Source organism: Rhododendron vialii, chromosome 9a, assembly GCF_030253575.1.
Source record: "Rhododendron vialii isolate Sample 1 chromosome 9a, ASM3025357v1".
Classification (NCBI taxonomy): domain Eukaryota; kingdom Viridiplantae; phylum Streptophyta; class Magnoliopsida; order Ericales; family Ericaceae; genus Rhododendron; species Rhododendron vialii.
In genome coordinates this window covers 38,675,914-38,695,660 of record NC_080565.1, presented here as the reverse complement: position 1 = coordinate 38,695,660, position 19,747 = coordinate 38,675,914, and the positions used below count along the sequence as shown (strand labels likewise).

General features: G+C 38.7%; 2 protein-coding genes and 1 pseudogene across 3 annotated transcripts; 1 reads left to right on the top strand and 2 right to left on the bottom strand.

The window, feature by feature from the left end:
- Positions 1 to 1,457: 1,457 nt before the first annotated feature.
- On the top strand, positions 1,458 to 8,496 carry LOC131300215 (F-box protein At4g00755-like). The gene is made up of 6 exons (XM_058325931.1): positions 1,458 to 1,541; positions 1,776 to 1,910; positions 2,719 to 3,132; positions 3,234 to 3,412; positions 4,431 to 4,549; positions 8,020 to 8,496. The coding sequence occupies exons 2-6, from the start codon at positions 1,784 to 1,786 to the stop codon at positions 8,318 to 8,320; spliced, it is 1,140 nt and encodes a 379-aa protein (XP_058181914.1). The 5' UTR covers positions 1,458 to 1,541; positions 1,776 to 1,783; the 3' UTR covers positions 8,321 to 8,496.
- LOC131300217 (NADH-ubiquinone oxidoreductase chain 1-like) lies at positions 5,023 to 8,021 on the bottom strand (annotated as a pseudogene).
- Positions 8,497 to 10,043: 1,547 nt separating the features above from the next.
- Positions 10,044 to 18,002, bottom strand: LOC131300213 (probable transcriptional regulator SLK2). 2 transcript variants are annotated; one of them, XM_058325927.1, is made up of 10 exons: positions 17,849 to 18,002; positions 16,146 to 17,334; positions 15,822 to 15,953; positions 15,272 to 15,320; positions 14,566 to 14,780; positions 14,413 to 14,481; positions 13,636 to 13,736; positions 12,984 to 13,077; positions 12,717 to 12,786; positions 10,044 to 11,257 (listed from the first exon to the last, which is right to left on the bottom strand). In XM_058325927.1, exons 2-10 carry the CDS (start codon positions 17,097 to 17,099, stop codon positions 10,407 to 10,409), a joined length of 2,535 nt encoding a protein of 844 aa, XP_058181910.1. In that variant the 5' UTR covers positions 17,100 to 17,334; positions 17,849 to 18,002; the 3' UTR covers positions 10,044 to 10,406. The 2 variants fall into 2 exon arrangements, with proteins under 2 accessions (XP_058181910.1, XP_058181911.1); XM_058325928.1 differs by having other exon boundaries at positions 16,146 to 17,891.
- Positions 18,003 to 19,747: the final 1,745 nt, after the last annotated feature.

The window sequence follows — 19,747 nt, the reverse complement described above, 5'->3', positions numbered from 1 at the left end:
TTTTGACAATTCTTTTTTCCTTTTCATATCTAGATGAATTTAGAAAAAAGTGATCCTTGTGCATTATTTGCCAACTTACCACTGTCCTGTAATTCCCCCCTTTTCATTTTTCGCTTCATCACTGTCGTTCTCATCTTTATCGTCTCCAATAACCATCTCAAAAAGGATAAGCTTTTTGGTACAACGGGTATATAACGCACTTGGTATCCCTTCTTCTCAAAAAACTTGACACGTGGCAAACAAAATCTAAAACAAAATTTGAGGGCTTCAATTGTAATTCCCGTACAAACGACTCTTCTTCCCGTGCAAAGGCTTGGTTATCTTTAACTTAATTGTTTTTTTTATTTTGTATGCTTTGTTCGTCTTTTTAAAATTTTTGTTAGATTCACGTGATATTTTTAAAATTAATCATTCGTCTAGACGAGAGGAGTCTAAGAAATATAAAATTATGACCAACAAAAAAATCAACAAAGATGAAAAAAAGTAATCCCTCCGTCTCTTTTTAAGTGTCTTGCTTCGTAACTTCAACTTATTAAAAAAACATCATCATTATATCTTTCACATCAACTTTTTCCTCTACTTTTCCTACTTACCCATAATCATTACACTTTTACTCATTAACTTTTTAAAATGGAATCTACTTTTAGGGACAAAATAGACAATACACCAACTTTTACCTACTAACTTTATAAAATGGACACTTATTAAGGGACAGCCCAAAATAGAATATTGGACTCTAAATAAGGGACGAAGGGAGTATCAAACAACTGTCTTTTAGAGCTTAAGTGTCCTTTTATTTGAAATTTTTCATCGGTTCATATTTTTATACTTTACCGATTCGTTTCATTAAGATGAATGATTAACCCTAAAAATTACGACAAAAAGCTAAACGAAAAGTTGCGAAATGTAAAAAATACCAAAATAAGTTTTGAACAAATACTCCCTTCGTTCCATATTGAGTGTCCATATTACTATTCCGAACATTTTAAGAAATTTTTATATCTTTCAATTTATAATGCTAAAAATACCTTATATATGGATTGAAAGATATAAAAATGAGAAAATACCCAATCTATAAAAATATGGATCAATGAAAAATTTCAAATAAAACGACACTTAAGCTCTAAAAAATAGTTGTTGATACTTTTTTTTTATCTTTATTGATTTTTTTTGGTCATAACTTTGTACTTCTTAGACCCCTCTCGTTTGGACGGATGATTAATTTCAAAAATAACACGTGAATCTAACAATAATTCAAAAAGACAAACAAAACATACAAAATAAAAAAAAATTAAGTTAAAGATAACCGAGCCTTTATATGGGAAGAGGAGTAGTTTGTACAGGAATTACAATTGAAGTCCTCAAATTTTGTTTTAGACTTTGTTTGCCACGTGTCAAGTTTTTACGAAGAAGGGACACCAAATGGGTTATATACCCGTTATACCAAAAATTTCCTCCTCAAAAAGCTGTGGCTGTCGGTTCCGATCACCTCTCTCTCTCTCTCTACGGCAATCGCGATAGATCCGTTTCCTCTCTCATCAGGTACTCTCTCTCTCTCTCTCTCTCTCTCTCTCTCCCCTTTACATCCGATCCTAATCGTACACGATTGACCAATTACATAAATCTCATTTTTTACTGCCAAGTTTTTACTCAATTTTGTTGTGCTATTGCAATTTTGTGTTATCGTTGAAGGATTGGTTGGTTCGTTTTGTCACTTGCAAAGGAGGTAGATTGCTGTGGTAATTAACAATTTGTGTGAAATTGTAAATAAAATTAGGTTTAAATGGAGGTATGTTGGGATTTCATACAACGGCTCGGACCGGACATGTCTATGAAGATCCTAATGTGTTTGGAGGATCCGTCTGATCTCGTCCATGTTTGTTCAGTTTCAAGTTCTTGGCGCCAGTTTGGTAAGCTCGCTTTCAAAGTTATCAACTTTACCTTGATAAGCATCATGTTAAGTTCTCACACCACCGAGTTTTTGCCAGTCAACGTGCACATCGTAGCTTTTGTTTGTAGGAAATGGCTTCTCTGCAGTCAGTCTGTGTTTGGACTGCAGACTGTCGGGTAATCTCAGTCGTCCGAAAGCTTTTTCAATGGTTATATTTTGTTGAAAGACTCTTCGCGAGAAGAATAGTTTCTTCCCACGAAGAGTCTTTTTAAAATCTGAATTATTGATTGCTGAGATGAACGGACGAGATGAGATTGTAGAGGCTTCTTCTCTACAATCCAATTTTAGAGAAGTTGGATCCTTGTTTGTAATCTCATCAATCTGGACAATTTTGGTCTCCATGCTCGAGTTATGTTATTTGAGGCATTTCTGAATTGTAGTCAATGTGATGTCCAAGATCTTGTTGGCATTTTTAAGACAGTTCTATAGTAAGTTTGCAGTGAGGGATCTTTCTAGGTAAACAGTCTTCGGATGGTCCTAGACTAAATTGGAGGTTTTTTCTACTCCTCCCGTCTCAGATTACTAGTCCATCTTTTCATTCGGAGGTTTTTGTTGTTGTGGTTGGGGTTGTTTTTCAATACTATCCTTGCACTGGCTATGAATGTACAGAAAAGTGATAAAGAAACTTGTATGTAATCCAGCCCAGGGCCGGTTCCCGGAAAAAAAAAAAACGGCTTTAATTGTTGATTGATAAAATAGAAAATCAAAGGAAGTTGTTGAATATGTTTTTTCGATTAGTTCTGATATGGGTTTTAAATCTTATGTAGTGATTGCAAATGGCCTCTGGAGGCAGCTTTTTATACGTATGTTTCCTGAAGTATCAAGTATTGCTCATGCTATTGAAGTGAAAAACATGATAGAACCTGTAGAAGCCTGCCCTGAAAATTCTACGGAATGGGAGTGCATGAAGAGGGTTCATAGGGTCTATGCCTTTTTAGCACGACGTCTTACCTCTTTCACCAGAAAAGATTGCATTTTGGAGGCCATTAGTGCATCCAGCACTGATAATTACCCTTTTGAAAGCATTGAAAACACTTTGGAAGCAAGAGACAGGTTTGCACAAAGAGCTTCTTACTGGTCAAGCGAAGGTGATGATGACCCTACAGTTCCTGAGACATTAGTCTATAAGTTGATAGCAGAGTTATGTGTGATCACTGAAATTCATGTACAACCATTCCAAGGTTTGTTTGGAACGCCTTTTATCCTCGTGTTTTCTTGTTCTTGTATTGGATTCTGAATTTCAATTTCCTCTTGTACTGACAGAACTGTGTTTCCATATCAGCATTTTTTCAGAATGAAAATCCTATATATTCCGCAAAGGCCGTGCGATTTCGAATGGGACATCCCAGGTCTCCTATTGGAATAGGAAGTGATTCAGGAGATGAATTTGATGCTGGTAATGAGTCCACTGACAGCGCTTTCATATGGACATATACTTCACCAGAATTCCCAATGGCTCAGGTGAGTTTAACAATTCATATCAAAGTGGCTTACATTTCTTTTGGTAAGACAAAAGACCGGGAGGAAGTCAAAGGGAGAAGAAAGAGGGAAAGGTCACCTTGGTGTTCTTTGAGGAAAGAGTCTTGCTACTGACACAGCAAGTCTGTGCACAGATTGTGTGCACAGATTGCGTTGTGGGGCCCTCTAAGACAAATAATCCGATTTGTTAATTATGTTTAAAACTTTATTTCAAGGGCCTCCGCGAAAAATTAGCTCAATCCGATACCTATAAGTGCTTAATCTGATCATCTAACTTTTCATTCAGGTTCTAATAAAATGAAGAGTTAGACTATTAGATCAAGTACTTATAGATGTCGGATAGAGCTGATTTTACATGGGGCCCTTGAAAAAATGTTTTAAACATAGTGAACGGCCCGGGTCACTTGTGTGGGATCCGTAGTAGGCCCCACATAGCAATCTGTGCACAGATTTGCTGTGTGTCCACAGACTTTCTGTTGAGGAAAGCTAAGGAGGAGAAAGGAAAAAATTAGTGTTAAATCTCTGGGGAAAATTTGAAGTGATTTATCTTTTATTTTTCCTTCAACTTTCTCATCTTTTAACAATACCCACATGCAATTATTGAAAAGGATAATGTTAAAACTGAATTAACTCCTTTATGCTCAACCTTATTAGTAGAGGAAAGGCTTCTTCGCCATCTGCGTGCAGGTTTGGATGGTTATCTTCTCCCTTCGTGTATAAATATTCTTCACTAATGTACATTCTGTATGGCGTGGTCTTTGTTGCAGCATAAGTTAACATGTCTTACCATTCTAAAAAGGTGAATATATGTTATCACACTGGGAAACTGATGATATGTTAGCTTCAAGCTAACTTAAAATAATATCATGAAGATGCTATGTTTGGAATGAGCTGCAGTGTTATTTAGTTCTATTCCTCTATATTCCTAGTGCCTGTTACTATTATTTAGTGCCTTATTTCAAAACTAATTAGCTTGAGATGGCTTTCTCATGGATATTAGGAGAATCAACTGCAAAAGTTCAAGCTTCCAGAACCTGTTCTTTGCATAGGTGGAATTGTGCAAGTAGAGCTGTTGGGTAGGGTGCAGACACAAGAAACGGACAATTTATACTACATATGGTTAGTTTGTCAAATCTTAGATTCTTTATATAATTGTCACTCGTTCTTTTTGTGGAATGACTTGTGCTATATGCTAGTGGCAACATTCCTAATTGCACGACCATTCTAGATTAATCCCAAGTGCATGACAGTGCTGTGTTAATTTAAGTAAATTTTAGTTTTCAAGCTGGGGCTTGGCCTTTGGGTTCATCTAAAGAAGAAACTCAAGGAAACTACATAATGTGTGACCTGTATGAATATAAGACCAGGGCTGGTATGACTTATAAAGTACTAGTTGCGTCTTATGCCTAAACAACAGTGTTCTAAAACAAGGTATTAAATTATTAATCGGCGATTAATCGCTTGCGGGGCCTATCCGATTAGGTCCGACTAACGATCAATCGCCGATTCCTAATTAATATGCACCGATTAATCCGATTAATTGCTCGAAGATGGCCGCTTGACTAGCACCTAGCGGCTTTTAGAACATTACTAAACAATGAGCCCTAGCCCTGTAAGCACACACTTGTGTAGAGTAGATCGTTCAACACCTGCGGAACAAACCTATTTTTTACCTATTGGTCCTAGCATCATAGGCAACCGCCAACCAAACGGCTGCCCCCTGATTACTAGACCAACCTGCTATAATAATCATCTATCGAAGATATGGCAATCAAATAAAATAGACCTTGTCGGATCTGAAATTCCATAATCAAAAGGTACAACAGCCCGAGCGACCAGACTTAACATAAATGTAGCCACTGGACCCATTCTGAAAAGGGAGAAATTAGCACTACTTGGTGAAATAGGTTCTTTTAGAATCAATTTCAAACCATCTGCTGTAGGTTGTAACAATCCAAACAATCCCACTACTTCAGGACCCTTTCGACGTTGCACAAAAGCCATTACATTACGTTCCGCTAACACTAAAAGAGCTACTCCTAGTAGAAGTGGTAGAATTAGTCCAAGTATTTCCGCTGGGGCCCTGCTTATGTGAGGCCACATGAAAGCCTTTGTGACACAGACCAAGGCTAGACTCGAGTAGGTATTACCAGTGTGAGACATGAAACAATAAGACGAGGCCTCTGAGAGGAGTTAACTCTACATCAGGCTGGTAGGACAAGAGCTTTTACACAAGGGTCATCCCTTACTCTAGGGGCTCCAGAAGTTTACCTCATTGTCGTCTTACTGTTCAATGAAAATTCATCTACTCATTCAGTTTTTCAAATTTCTTGTTTGTTCATGTTGCACATGTGCTTCTTGTGCATCTTACTTGTTTCTTACCAACATGTCATCTTCCTCCGAATATATAGCTTGTGGCAGGAAAAGACATGATCATGTCTTTGGCTTTTTGCACCGACTGTTGAAATCTCCTTGGTTTGCCCAATGAACCTTTGCCTTCCATCATGAGTTGTGAACTGCAACATATGACAATGATCAAGTCTTAGGTCTTTGAGTTTGGTGATTACTGTTTGATTCAAGGTAGCCAATCACATATCTGCAGCAGGAGACCCTTTTGACCGGGAAATTTTTTTTGAGGATAAAAAAAAAAAAAAAACCTTTGTTTGGTTCTCCTCTCAAAAATAATTTCTCCAAAATTTGACTGTTTTGTCATCCGTGTTTTTTCGTCTTTAGTGATTTTTTGTCAAATTTTTTACTTATTTTTTACTTTTTGGATGTACGTAGCGTACCTCTATTCAAAAAGTAAAAGAGCTTGTTAAAATTTTAATTTTTTTTACTAAAGACGAAAAAATATGCAAACCTAGAAAACTTTTTATCTCAAACATAAATCTCAAAACTGCAAACCAAACACAGTATGAGATTTGAAAAGACTCGATTTATCCAGCATGCCAGTGGCTTTTGAATAGGATTTTTTTATTCGAGACGTTCGTAACATAAGGAAAGAAGACTAACGAAACCCTAAGAAGCACGGATACGGATATGAGATACGATACGGATACGTGGATAAGTGATTTTTCCAAAAAGTAAGATACGATACGTTGGGGATACGTTGAATATTAAAATAAATAAAAATAAAAATAACAATAAAATCTTGATAAAAATAATAAAATCTGATTATCCTGTTAAAAAAAAACCCTGATAGATGAGAGACACTGTATATACTGTAGATATAAAGAGAGAGAGAGAGATAAAAACCCCTAAAATCATATTATACTGTGTATATATAGATATACACTGATACATACACAGAGAGACGAGAGACGAGAGAGAAGAAGACGATAGAGAGAGACGAAAGAGAAGAGGGAGACGAGAGAGATATATATTTGCATATACGCTTATATATACCTGTATATGTATAGATATGTACACTTATACACACACACAGATGAGAGACGAGAGGGAAGAAGAAGATGAGAGAGAGAAAGAGATGAGAGAGAAGAGAGACACTTACAGCCGTTGTGAGAGATGAGAGACGAGTGAGAGATCGATGTCTTCTGAGTCTTCTCTGTTTTTGCCTTCGTTTCTCCCTTTCGTCTTAACCAGCAGGAAAAAAGAGTATATATTGTCCTAATTATAGTTTGACCCATATATTTTACTTAATAACATTTTTACCCCCGCGCGTATCCAAAACGTATCCGGATGCCAAAAAATAATTTCAAAAACAGGATACTCTAAAAAATGTATCGGATACATATCCGGAGCGTATCCGTATCCGATATGCGTACGGTACGTGATACGAAGGCCAAAATAGAGTATCCATGCTTCATAGACGATACCCCTTGTTAAATTGTGAATTTTTCATTCTTTTGCTGGAAACAATCTGAATTCAAGTATAATTCCGAAGAATTAACAGTATGATGATAAATCTGTTATGGATAGTCGGAGCCTTATGGTACTGTACATCATCCATATTCCATTCATGTCACGTATGCATCCATAGAAGCTTGTTTCTGGTATAGTTGGGACAAGGCATCCTTGTATTTTTGTTCATCAGAGTGAAAATAACTGCAACGACTGTAACCCACACTTGGCAGACAACAGACATCCGAGCCATTGGGTGGTGTTGCGTCATGCCTGTTTGTGCTTTTGATTTATTTATCTTCTTTGTTCGCATTCCGTAGATCCTGTATTAAGGTTCATCAATGCGTAACTCGATCTTGTTGTAGTTCTTCTTGGAGAGACATAAGGTTACTGTTAAAGGAACAAAGTAACTTTTACGTGTTTAGAGTATCATATACGCAGCAGTTACTCAAAGAAGTGGACCTTAGATATTATTTCGAAAGACTAGGTGTCCCGATCCTGCGATGTTAAAAGAATTTCCTATTAAGTTTCTGGAAGGATTTGATGTGCTAACTTCCATTTAAGTTTCTGTCAAGATTCAGTATAACCATGAATGAAAGCAAACCATGAATGAAAGCAAAGGTCAGATATTTTAGTATTGTCTGATCCATGAACTGTTTCCGGAATTGGTAGTGTCAGATATACTGTATTTGTTTCTGAATTATATCAACCTTGTTGGCCTTTTGCAGCATCTCCCATGTTCAAGTTGAGGGACGGCCGCTATCCCTGCCGTTTGACGTTGAAATTCTTGATCCATCAGGAAGATGCTCCTTGAGGTACTGCCCCAAGGCTGAGCTTTGCTCTTCTCCTACCAGAGCCCCTGAGGAGGGGGAGGCAAGTGAGCCCTCTAGATTCCGGACTTTGGCGGCAAGTGTGAGGGTTTGGGAACATATGATTCTTAACACATTACTTGGGGGTGGAGTGGTTATAGATGGTCATTATTCAGGTGATGATTCAGGCAATGATTCAAACAACGAGCTTGTTGCTTGAATTTTCTTTTTCATTTTTATGTTGTTTTTTTGTTGTTTGTCAGCTTATTTAGCCTTCTGTCATGTAATTGGATGTCTCTCTTCTTTAGTTGAGATATTCTCTCTTTTCTGGGAATGTTGATTAGAGTAGAACTTATGATCTGAAATCTGATCCTAACCCCATAAGACTGTTTTGAATGGTGTTCTCTAATTTACTCCAGCCTTCTTCTTAGGTATTAAGACTACCGTGTGTATCCATGGGGCCTCCACCGGGAAAAATAGTTTTTTATTTGATCGGTAAGCTACCGGGAAAAAGAGTTTGGGGTGCGCGTTTTGCACTTGTGCAATTAGGGCTGTAAACGAACCGAATCGAGCCGAACCCTATTAAGTTCGGCTCGGGTTCGTTAAGGTATGAGTTCGGCTCGAGTTCGATTCGAGCCTGAACAACTTGGCTCGAGTTCGGCTCGTTAAAATTTTTCAAGGCTCGGGTTCGGCTTGGTTGGGTTCGTTAAGATACTAGTTTGGCTCGAGTTCGGCTCGGATTCGGCTTGGGTTCGATTCGAACTTGAACATTTTGGCTCGAGTTTGGCTCGTTAAACTCAAATGAATCGAGCTGAGCCGAACCTAAGCTCGAATTGAGCTCGTCAAAACTCAGGTTTGATTCGGCTCAGCTTATTAAACTCAAGCGAACCCAAACTCTCTCATTGATCGTATAGAATTTGGAAGAAAAATAAGTATTGAATGATATATATAATCTTAAAATTTTTTACATTTACAAATAGACCCCTATTGAATTATTAATTAAATTTAAGTATAGGTTCGCAAACCTAACCGAGCCGAATACCGTTAGGCTCAGGTTTGGCTCATTTACGGAACGAGCCTAGAATTGAGGTTCAAGTTCAGTTCGTTTAGCAGACGAATCGAACTCGAACGAGCTTTTACCGAACCGAGCCTCGAACAGTTCGCGAATGGCTCAGTTCATTTACAGCCCTATGTGCGATGGTGTTGGGTAGGCACAGTAGGCTCATTGATGTGATTCAAACCATTCATTGTGTAACCTGAGACATACATGCGCCGCACATGATTTGCACCATTTGTGATTCATCCTAAAAGTATTGATAATCAATCTAACATTTTTTTCTTTGGTTTAAATTACCCTCTAAGGTCAATAGCCAATCAATGAGACTCCAGAAAAATAGGAAGTTCCAAAAGAATTAGCCCTCCCGTGGACAAATCTGAGAGGTGCAATCAGCTCGAAACAAAAGTAGTTCCACTGTCCTGCTGAGTCTCCATCTTTGGCAATAACCAGTGCAAGGACGAATCAGCTCCTGGGAAATGATTTGTGTTCTTCTTTATAATTTATATTGAATCTCAATTCTAAGAAGACTAGCCTTGCCGCCGTTGCTTATCCGGTGTTCCAGGAGCTCTCTACTGCACATCGAGACAATCAGCCTACCCAGGAGTTTTACACAATAATGAGGACCATTGGCACCAGCTCCTTTATCAATAGCAATGGTTTCAGCAGTTACAGGTCCGGAACAGGGTGGAGGAACCTGTATCAGCAGCATCTTTCGTAACAACTATCTTACGACTCTATTAACAAATAAATATACGCCAGTAGAGCTCATAATGTGCCAGGAGAAATTGGTACAAGAAGCCATGGATACACTTCTTGATAATGGAATCCGCGGACAACCCCCTCTCCCATTGTCCAAGATTCCCAGGTGTTGAAAGCACATCCAGCATTTGAATAGGGTTGAAGATATCCCCTACACAAGGGAATTAAATATATGAATCCCATACTACGGCGAACCTGAAGCTGTTCGTAAGTTTCTGTATCCATTAGATTACACTTGCAAGCCATTTTGGCAGCTAAAAACCCACAGAAAAAGAGGGGGGGCGGGAAACAATTTAAAAAAAAGGGGAGGAAATCTAAATACCTACTGGAGTACCAAGTGCATAAACATCACAACAAACTCCACAATTGAAAAAGAAGGGTAAAAAAAAAGGGGGGGTGGGGGGAAATCGGATCAGATGCCTGTACAAGGAGGAGGATGTGGCATGGCTCTCACCTAAATAAAAATAAAAAACAGCACCAAACACAGATATCACCCCTTCCAGTTAAACCCATAATCATCAAGATCAGTACTAAAAAACCCATTTTCTGGGAACTCGTGGCCTATATCCGGAACCATTTCTTCTGACAAGTGAAGATTCTGTGGCAAATTAGTTGTTTTCTGGTTGAACCCATTGTTTCCACCAGCCGCAGATGAATCACTGTTGGAAGCAGCTTTAAAGCTGTTGCTTCTGCTTGGTGTGGGACCGGCACTGCTTTTCACCGCATTTACAGTCGCTGCAGTACCTCCTGCTGAAGCATTGCTTCCAAACCCTAATCCCTCTCTTGTTACATTTCCATTAGCATTTGCGCCCCCGCTGTTGTTATTGCTCATACCCTGCAGTAGTTGCTGAATCATGTGCTGTGGTATATTTTGGTTCCCTTGTGGCGTCTGTGGGAGGCTCTGTTGGAGTAACCCATTGCCATTCATTGGCCGCTGCTGCTCTGGGACCTGGGTATTTGAAATGCCACTGACTGGTGAATTCTGCATAGTTTGAAAAGTTGAAGGAGATGGATTCTGGTTAGGATTGTTGAAGGAAGATGAAGCCTCCTGTTGAACTGAATTGGAGTTTGAATTCATCGAGTTTTGTCTCATCAACATATTCTGGTAGCTAGTCAGTGCCAAGGCAGCTTGTGCAGAACCACTTAAAGCTGCTCCTTGGCCCCCCACATGTGGGTTATTCCTCATCTGACTGTTTAGACCAGGATTCAATGATAGTAACTTATTGAGAGTGTTCCGATCGGTTGGAAGACCCTGTATAGTTGCTATTTGCTCCATATCTTGCATCTTTTGCATCTGTAGTTTGGTGGCAGTAGCATGTCGAGGATAGCTTTTCAATCCCTCTGCAAAGTTGAGTGAGCATTTTAGATCAATACAAAGATATACAGGGACTTGCAATAGCTGATTTGAAAAAGGATGGGTGACTTGCAATATCCAACATTTTTTCATTTCTTCCATATACAAACCCTACGTGCTCACAATGCCGGAATAAGGCTTGCTAGGTTCACATTCCTTAATTGCTTATTTCTTGATAGAAAATAATGCAAAATAAAGAGTAAGCGCAAAATCGTTTGGCCATCAATTTCTTACTTAGCGGAGTTTTTGTGGTTATTGCTAATTACTTGTGTGGAGGCTTCGGTCATGGTCTCGGTAATCTAACCGGACCACCATTAACCGAGGCCTCATATTAACACGGGCCTGTGTATATCCTTCTGTTTACCCGGTTGATATCGAGTCTCCTATTCACTCTTCGGATAAATACCGAAGTGTGCATTCCGTTAAAGCCTCTTGGAAGAATGTTGCATAGCAGGAGGGGACCAAGAGCGACGCGTGGCGGAAAGGATCAGAGGGGCCAAGTCTGGCCATGTGCTTCGTAACCGTCTTATCCGGTGCGTCATCTATGACGTCACCCGAGGCGGTTACCTAAGCGTGACCTCCACGCACTAGCTTGGAGCCCAAGTTAACCTAGGTCTATAAATACAAAGGGATACTCATCTTTGAGAGGTATGCCATCTTACCCTAACCCTAGACCTAAAAGCATCTCTCCTTACATCTAACTTGATCGTCGGAGGGTCACTAGGCTATTCCAGCCTTAGTGACTTGTTGCAGGATTAGCGGCGGAGGAACGGAGGAGCGGAAGAGAAGAACTAGTTCAGGCCAAGGTCCCTCCTCCTAAATCGAACCCCTACAACTTGTTTGGATATTTTGGAGGGAGCAAGGAAACAAGATTATTTCCTTACAAAGAACTAAACCCAACGGGCCCAAAGCATTGACTATTCCTATCTCTTGTTCATTCCTGCCATCCAAAATTGGGCAACTGCTTGATGACAATACAACAGAACTGGAGTATAAAGAGTTTAACATGAACGCAGGTACAAAAAGGAGAAGAAAATGGATAGGTAAATGAAAACACCATTCCAAAGGAAGCACTATAAACCTCCAATCTGATTTCTATGGTCCTTTTTTGCCCTCACTAACCCTTCCAAACTGCACCTTTTGAGGATAAAATGTTGAACCCAGAATACAGAAACAAACAAAGACCAACCACCTCACAATTGGGTAGAGATGCCCCTTCCGCCCATGAGGTCCCTTTTAGGACTGTTTAGGAAGACATGAATAAATTCATTCAACTTTGAAGTAAAGGCGACAAGGCGTTCATTTTTTAGTCTCCGATTATTGAATATTTTTGTAGCATTATGTTTGGGATAGTTTTGGAAACTAAAAGTTTCATTCTTTGGGATAGTACGGACAATAATCTTTTTATTCCAAAAGATGCCAGAATAAAAAATAAAATGCACTCACCAATTGGTCCAATTTTCTGGTCTCTGCAGTAATCCATCAAGTCTTTCATACTATTGACGACCTCAGATATCTGTGACAAGTTGGTGCATCAACATTAAAAAGGAAGAAAAAAGGAAAACAAAAAAGAGTTGAAACTCCGCAACTTATACATTTAAATACCCCAGACCCAGAAAAGCTTCTGTACTCTGTCCTGCTTAAAAAGAACTCGAAGAAAGGCCAAAAAAAAATCACTTGAAAATATAGGTTGGGCAACAGAAAGATACTGACCTGCAAGCACCTTACATATCTTTTGGAAAATCCCAAATCATTTAGTGACTGCAACTCCAATGTCCTTGCCAGCTGACGCCCAGCAGTCACAACCCTGAGGGAGGAAGCATTTCAAACTCTTGGCATAACACCATCATATGGAACATTTCATACATGCTAATGCTTAAGTGCTCATTTTCCTACAAGATTGGATGCAACTAGCAGGGACAACAGATAGATTATGAACAAATGGAAGTAATCAATATTATCAAAGCCGATAGTTCTCCCATTCTCAAAACATTCTTCTGCCCAAAGCATTGATAGCAAATACCCTACACCAGACAATGTTGGTATCGAATGATCCAAACTAAATCTAGTGGAGCAAAATTCTTATAGCGCACTACTCCAGTTTCAACAAAACCACTGAAGGCAAATATTACAATGAGAACTAGTGGAAGAACACCTAGGCTTTGCCAAAATCAGTTCACAAGTCATCAGAAGATTCAGACACAAGCTCCGTAAATGGAAATCAATACACTGGGGTCATGTTATAAGATAACTGTACTGGCAATCAGAAGAAGTGAAGAACTGAACCAAAGGGGCTGGACCACAAGATGATAAATTGCATAAATAAAATAAAAAGAAATAGTGGGCATTTTGTTGATTAACTCACATATTGCTGTTTGATTGCAAATCCTGTTGAGAAACACCATCAGATCCACTTTCAGAAATTGTATTTTGGCATTTCTGTGCAACCTGCAGCAACTGATTCACCTGCAAAGTTCACAGAATTTTAAAGCTCATGCTTTATTCTGTCGATTAGTTTGGTCGTATGTGACGCTGTTGCACAAGGATCCTGCTTAGGGAAGGGTCTGATTCACATGAATCAGATTGACGAAGGGAGCAGATAGCACTTTCCACTACTCCAGTTCAAGACCTCTACAATTGGTTTAAAGTAAGTTAAACGAATCCACAAATTCCAACCAAAGTGGGAGGACTTCATTATCTCCAACATATTATCTGCATAATTTCATCGAAAAACAGGTTCTCCTGTGAATACTCCGCGACACATCTAGAAATGATTGGTCCACAGTAAAAGATATTTAGCCCACTTAGAAAATGGTGGCATCCAGCCCAAAAGGGCTAAACGATGATCTATTATACTTCTGTCAAGTGATGTGTCAAACTCCACCCACCCCATGCTTGCCAACTAAGGACTGCCTCGATTCGGTGTTAGAGATCATGAGTTCATTGCTTGACATCGATCAAATTACTTGGACATGTTTCTACTTTCCCAATTACTCCACAGTCACACCCATTCCATGAAAGAGGCCCAAATGCAAACACTTGACTGGATTTAAATATCAAAATATCTAAACTTTACCATAAATTCACATCTTTTTTAAATATCAAAGAACAAGCAAGCTTTGGCAAGAGATTCGTTTCGTACCTGTGGTGCGACCAACCTACGAGGAAGCAGTTCTTCATGATGACGTGCACAAAATTCCCAAGACAATATCTGAAATAGGAACGTTGGAAGGTGCTAACAGGTTATTGTGGAGAATAGAATAACACTAATCACACCAGAGAGTATTTCATTAACCTTCAAATCAGCGGTGAATATAATACGAAGCTGACCCTCACGAATAACACGAAGTTGCTCATACACACTCTCTTGAACTGCTTTCCCATAATCCAACATCATTATTCCAGAAGGAAACCTAGATTCACTTGGCAAGTCCAGAAACAAAAGTTCATCAATGACACCGCTCCCGAATTTGATTTCATTGAGTCTAGGGAGCACTTCATAAGTTGCCTCTGTAAACATCCATGATCCACCACAAAATAAGTCAAATATAAACTTAAAAAAACCAGTAAAATGAGTTAGTGCAGATATATTTCTTCTGATCAATAAAAGCGATAATTAATTAATAATTAGTTGTAAGTTATACCGCGAAAGATGACATTAGATCAAAACCCTAAGCACAATAGATGCCACGTGCTAACATTTGGGCAACGTCACTAACTCTTAGTTGGATTATGTGTTTGTGCCAGATTAAAGTTTTCAACGACAATACAAGTGGACTAAAACACACATTATTGTCCAAGTTGGTCCAAATAACTCCAAAGTTTCAATGTAATTATTTGTCATGTATGATTACTGCATGAACTTACAATTGAGATGCAGTAAAAAAACACCCAAAAACATATGGCTTGAAAGATGCAAAACATGCAGCACAATCATGAATCATCAGAACAGCTGTTTCGAGATAATAATTCACCAGCAAAAAAACTCTTGATGGACTTACCAAATCCCCGTCCAGATTTTGAACCACAAATGTCACACTGCCAAGCATCCTGAACAGAAAAAGGATAAACACCAATTAGCCCGTGAGAAATGCCAAAAAAGAATGGAAGGGGAAGAATTCACACAAGGGAGATACACCGCAAACACAGTAAGATCCATTGATCCTTCTATTACCATTTTTATTCTTCAATGTCTTTAACATGCATATAATATCAATACCTTTTTTTTTTCAATGAATAGGTTTCCGAATGTCTAGTGAACATAAAGGGGCGAGCATTGCCTTGTTGAAAACATGACTCCAGGCATTTGAAAATTGAATGCATTTGAGCATTTTCTATAACTGTTGCAAATCGTTTTGTTTTAGGATTGATGAAACTTAAATGCTAGTGTAGCAGAGCCCTACACATATATGATGATTAAACTGTGGGAAAATTGTCTAGGGTCTCGTTATTATAAATGCAATTATAAAGAAATATGCATATTGTTAGTTATCCATGTGAAGTCTAATTCATTATGCATCCAAATCACAAATTGGAAAAAAAGAAACCGACCATGGTTGCCTGGGGAAAAACACCTAGGGAATGATGCCCAACATTATCATAACGTGACAGGCACCATCTTTTCTTTGCACGCGGAGAGTAGTACTCTGTAACAAACTTCCTCCAATAGGCAATAGCATTGGCCTGTAAGTTAAACATGCCAAAGAAGAGTCACAACAAACCCACTTCAGCGAGAGACAAAATCTGAATGTAACTATCCAAGATTGAGTATGATTATTGACAAAGACAAGACAATCATGAACTGGTCCAAAGTGTGAAAACAAAACAAGAAGAAATTGAGATCTGCTAGATGGAGTCAACAAGAAATCAACTCACAGGAGGGCGTTGCCGCTGGTGATACAAGTACTGCATGAGCCGACGTGAACAAACGCCATTGTCATAGGGCCGCTTCATGGAAGACATAGGCTGCATTCCCTGTTGTTGAAGCTGTTGTCTCAACTGCAGCTGTTGTTGCTGCTGCTGCTGTTGCAGTAGGTGGGCTCGCTGCACTGGGGGCATAGACTGCAGAAACTGTTGTTGCTGTTGCTGCTGTTGCCGCAGCCTCTGCTGCTGAATAAAAGCTTGCAACTGATTGTGGTTTTGCAACTGAGGATTGTGGTTCTGCAACTGCATGGAGTCCTGTCTCTGCAGCAGATGTTGCATAACGTGCTGTTGCATAATATCTTCCTGCTTGATATCCAATCGTGGTTTTTTCTGCAGCTGGGATATGCTATTAGGATCCTGAGTGAAAGACCCAGGGTGGACCCGCGGGCCACTGGGAAGTGAAACCTGGCCCATTCGTGATGTGGGCAAGGACGTAGCACTGGGATTCCCTTGCTGCATTTGTGGAATCTGTTGGGAGTTCGGATCATGGTTGGAGCTCTGCTGCACTACAGAAGAGCCGTCCATAACCGATGACCCTGAAGTTATATTATTGGATGAGAATGACAGGGGTGATGCTGGAAGGCGCATGTAAGATTCTCCATTTATGCTGGCACTTCTCTGTAGGTGAGGACCACCTGAAAGCCCTGAGTTGGCGTCAGTAACCAATGAACTCGCCCCAACACTTGGCCCCGAGCTTGCCACACTGTTTAAGATAGTATTGCTCGCATCTCCAGAAACGGGCACCAGATTAGAACGTCCAGCTCCTGGAATCGAATTCGATGAGTTCCCAAAAGATGACCCCAAGTGAGAATTTCCCAGAGTCTGAGAATTTCCATCTCCTTGGAAGAAGATTCCCGAACTAGAAGAAGAATGCGATAACCCTCCGGCCACCCGGGAAGGCGCCATAGGTGGCACCGCCGCCTGGCGACCGGGTTCTAAATAGCTCTCCAAAGCCAGCCCTTACAGCTCTCTATTATTCTAATATAAAAGGATCAAAATTTCTCTATGCAGAGAGCAATTTAACGTCAAAGAGGAATCCCCCCAAAATACAGCTGCCAAATCCCCAACCATGCAATACCCTATCATTACCCTCCTCTTCCAACCAATTAAAGAGTCAACTTGTCGTGGGAGAAAATAATATCTGATTATCACAATAAACCAATAAAATCAGAAGTTCTTTAAGGATCATACATTGTCTGTATAACTTTCAAGTCATCTGCTGGAAATTTACAGCAACTTAAAACAAACTGGAAAACCTTATCAGCTAAAACCCATAAATTAAACGCCAGATCAGAACCATAAATCAACTAAGAATAAAGTAGAAAAGCAAAATCAGCATATACTTGTCAACATCAATAAATTCCCTCAATTCTGTTTTCAAAAACCCTAATTTAACTAGCAAATAAAGATAAGATTTTTAGCACTGTGCAAGAAGCATGATTGATCTGCATTCACGAATCGTAATAGCTACAAAACCAACTCAAATTCGAACAATTCACCAATTAACCACATCATGATCCAAAGTTGACAATCTAGAGAGCGATCAAAATAAGATCTTTAATTGCCGATGTGTGTTAAGCATCTAAATTGCACAATTAAAAGCAGCAGACAGAGAGAGAGAGACGGGGAGAGAGAGAGAGAGAGAGAGAGAATACCTGTTCGATTTACGACTTGGGCAGTTGCTGATTATTACAAAGAAAACCCTAGATTGCGTAGAATTTGGATACACATTACATACATTCTTTTTGCGGACAAAATTGCAAAAATTACGAACAAAACCCCTATAACTTGATCCGAGTCATGAATTACTCCCCATAATTGTGCTTTTTTCAGTTTGACTTCTAATTTAGGGCCCCTCCGGCACTCCGGCCAAACTTTTCCCATACTTTTTGATAAAAGTCTTTTTAAATTATTTTTTCTTAATTTTTAGTAGATTTTGGTCAAATTTTTACATCATGTTTTTCTTTGTCTTGTATCAACTTTGTTCTATGTCTTGATACTTTTTTGATTCCTTTCATCGAGACGAAAAAAATTATGTAACTTTAAGCCGAATATTGTAAAGTTTAAGAGGAAATAACAAAAAAGATCTTGCCGAAAAATCTCTAAAAAAAATAGGCGGAAGAGGCCCTTAACAACAATCTCTCCCTCTCTATTTACCACACCTTGTTTTACTATGCACAAAATCTAAAGGGAAATGATTTTGTAATTCTTTTTTTTTTGTTAACGTCACTCCCTTGCAAGTGTATTTTTGGAAGAGGCCCTTAATAACAATCTCATCCTCTCTATTAACCACACCTTGTTTTACTATGCACAAAATCTAAAGGGAAATGATTTTGTAATTCCTTTTTTTTTGTTAACGCCACTCCCATGCAAGTGTATTTTTGGTGCAAAAATACACTTGCAAGGGAGTGACGTTAACAAAAAAGGGAGTGGCAAAATCAGCAGCCAATCTAAATCTCACATTATAACATTTGGTTGAACACTTGTTTTGATTTTAGAGATCTAGACTGAGAATTAAATGCTTGGATAAAAGAATTACTCATTTCTAATTAAGTTAATTCTTAACAAACATAGTTACAAAACTAAAAATTACAAAATTGAACAAGTCCGATCGTCTAAGCAGAGCTCGTTGAGCCCTCCACATAGAACATGAAATGTTTACCCACTTTCTAGACGGGTGAATTTAATTGTACACTAGAAAAAGTTGTCTAAGTGGTGTTAAATTGCAGAGGAAATAGCACATATACAACTATTGACATTGCATTTTACATTCTCATAAATACTTTCTCCATCCCAATTCTTTAGTCTTTTTGAGAGTTTGTGTTACTTTTCAATTGATTATATCTCTTATTTTATAATGTATTAGGTGTTTGGAAATTGATTTTGGCACTCCAGTTTTAACCACTGGCACTCCACTTTGTGTCTTGATCATGTGAGAAAATAAAACTAAAAGTGGAGTGCCAAAATCACATCCCTTTTGAAAATTTTGTTTAATAGTACTAATTGAAATTTATCAAACAAGATTTATATTGCATATAAAAGGTATTACCAATTGAAAAATATAACCAATTTTCTATCCGATTATGATGGAACGAATGACTAAATTGTGGGGATGGAGGGAATATTTAACAAGAGCTACAATTTTTTTTTTCCTTTTGGATCAAAGCTACATGCCATTCCATTATCCATACTCTTCAAAACAAAAGGCCCTTCTGATCAATGGTACACACACACACACACATATATATATATATATATATATATATATATATATATATAGAGAGAGAGAGAGAGAGAGAGAGAGAGAGAGAGAGAGAAAGAGAGAGAGAGAGAGAGAGAGAGAGAGAGAGAGAGTGCAGCCGAACTGCCGAAGCAATGGGGATCATTAACTTTGTAAAAATGAATAAATTAAGCCTGTCCTTCATAATCATAAACTAATAGAGGACTGCTATTTATTTTTTTTGTTTTTTTCTCTCCTTCTAATGAATACAAGTCATTCGCCTTCATTACCCACTTCCTTATCTATTTTTGTTTTTCCTGTTACGGTGCTTAAA

What these genes read in the sequence shown, in the direction of transcription:
- LOC131300213 (XM_058325927.1), bottom strand. Translation starts at nt 17,099, where the DNA reads ATGGCGCCTTCCCGGGTGGCCGGAGGGTTATCGCATTCTTCTTCTAGT. An exon ending in TTTTTCCCCAGGCAACCATG is followed by an intron (nt 15,321 to 15,821) that starts GTCGGTTTCTTT and finishes TTTTCTGTTCAG; the next exon opens with GATGCTTGGCAGTGTGACAT. An exon ending in TTGCAATCAAACAGCAATAT is followed by an intron (nt 13,078 to 13,635) that starts GTGAGTTAATCA and finishes TTCCTCCCTCAG; the next exon opens with GGTTGTGACTGCTGGGCGTC.
- LOC131300215 (XM_058325931.1), top strand. Translation starts at nt 1,784, where the DNA reads ATGGAGGTATGTTGGGATTTCATACAACGGCTCGGACCGGACATGTCT. An exon ending in TCATGTACAACCATTCCAAG is followed by an intron (nt 3,133 to 3,233) that starts GTTTGTTTGGAA and finishes TTTCCATATCAG; the next exon opens with CATTTTTTCAGAATGAAAAT. An exon ending in CAGAATTCCCAATGGCTCAG is followed by an intron (nt 3,413 to 4,430) that starts GTGAGTTTAACA and finishes CATGGATATTAG; the next exon opens with GAGAATCAACTGCAAAAGTT.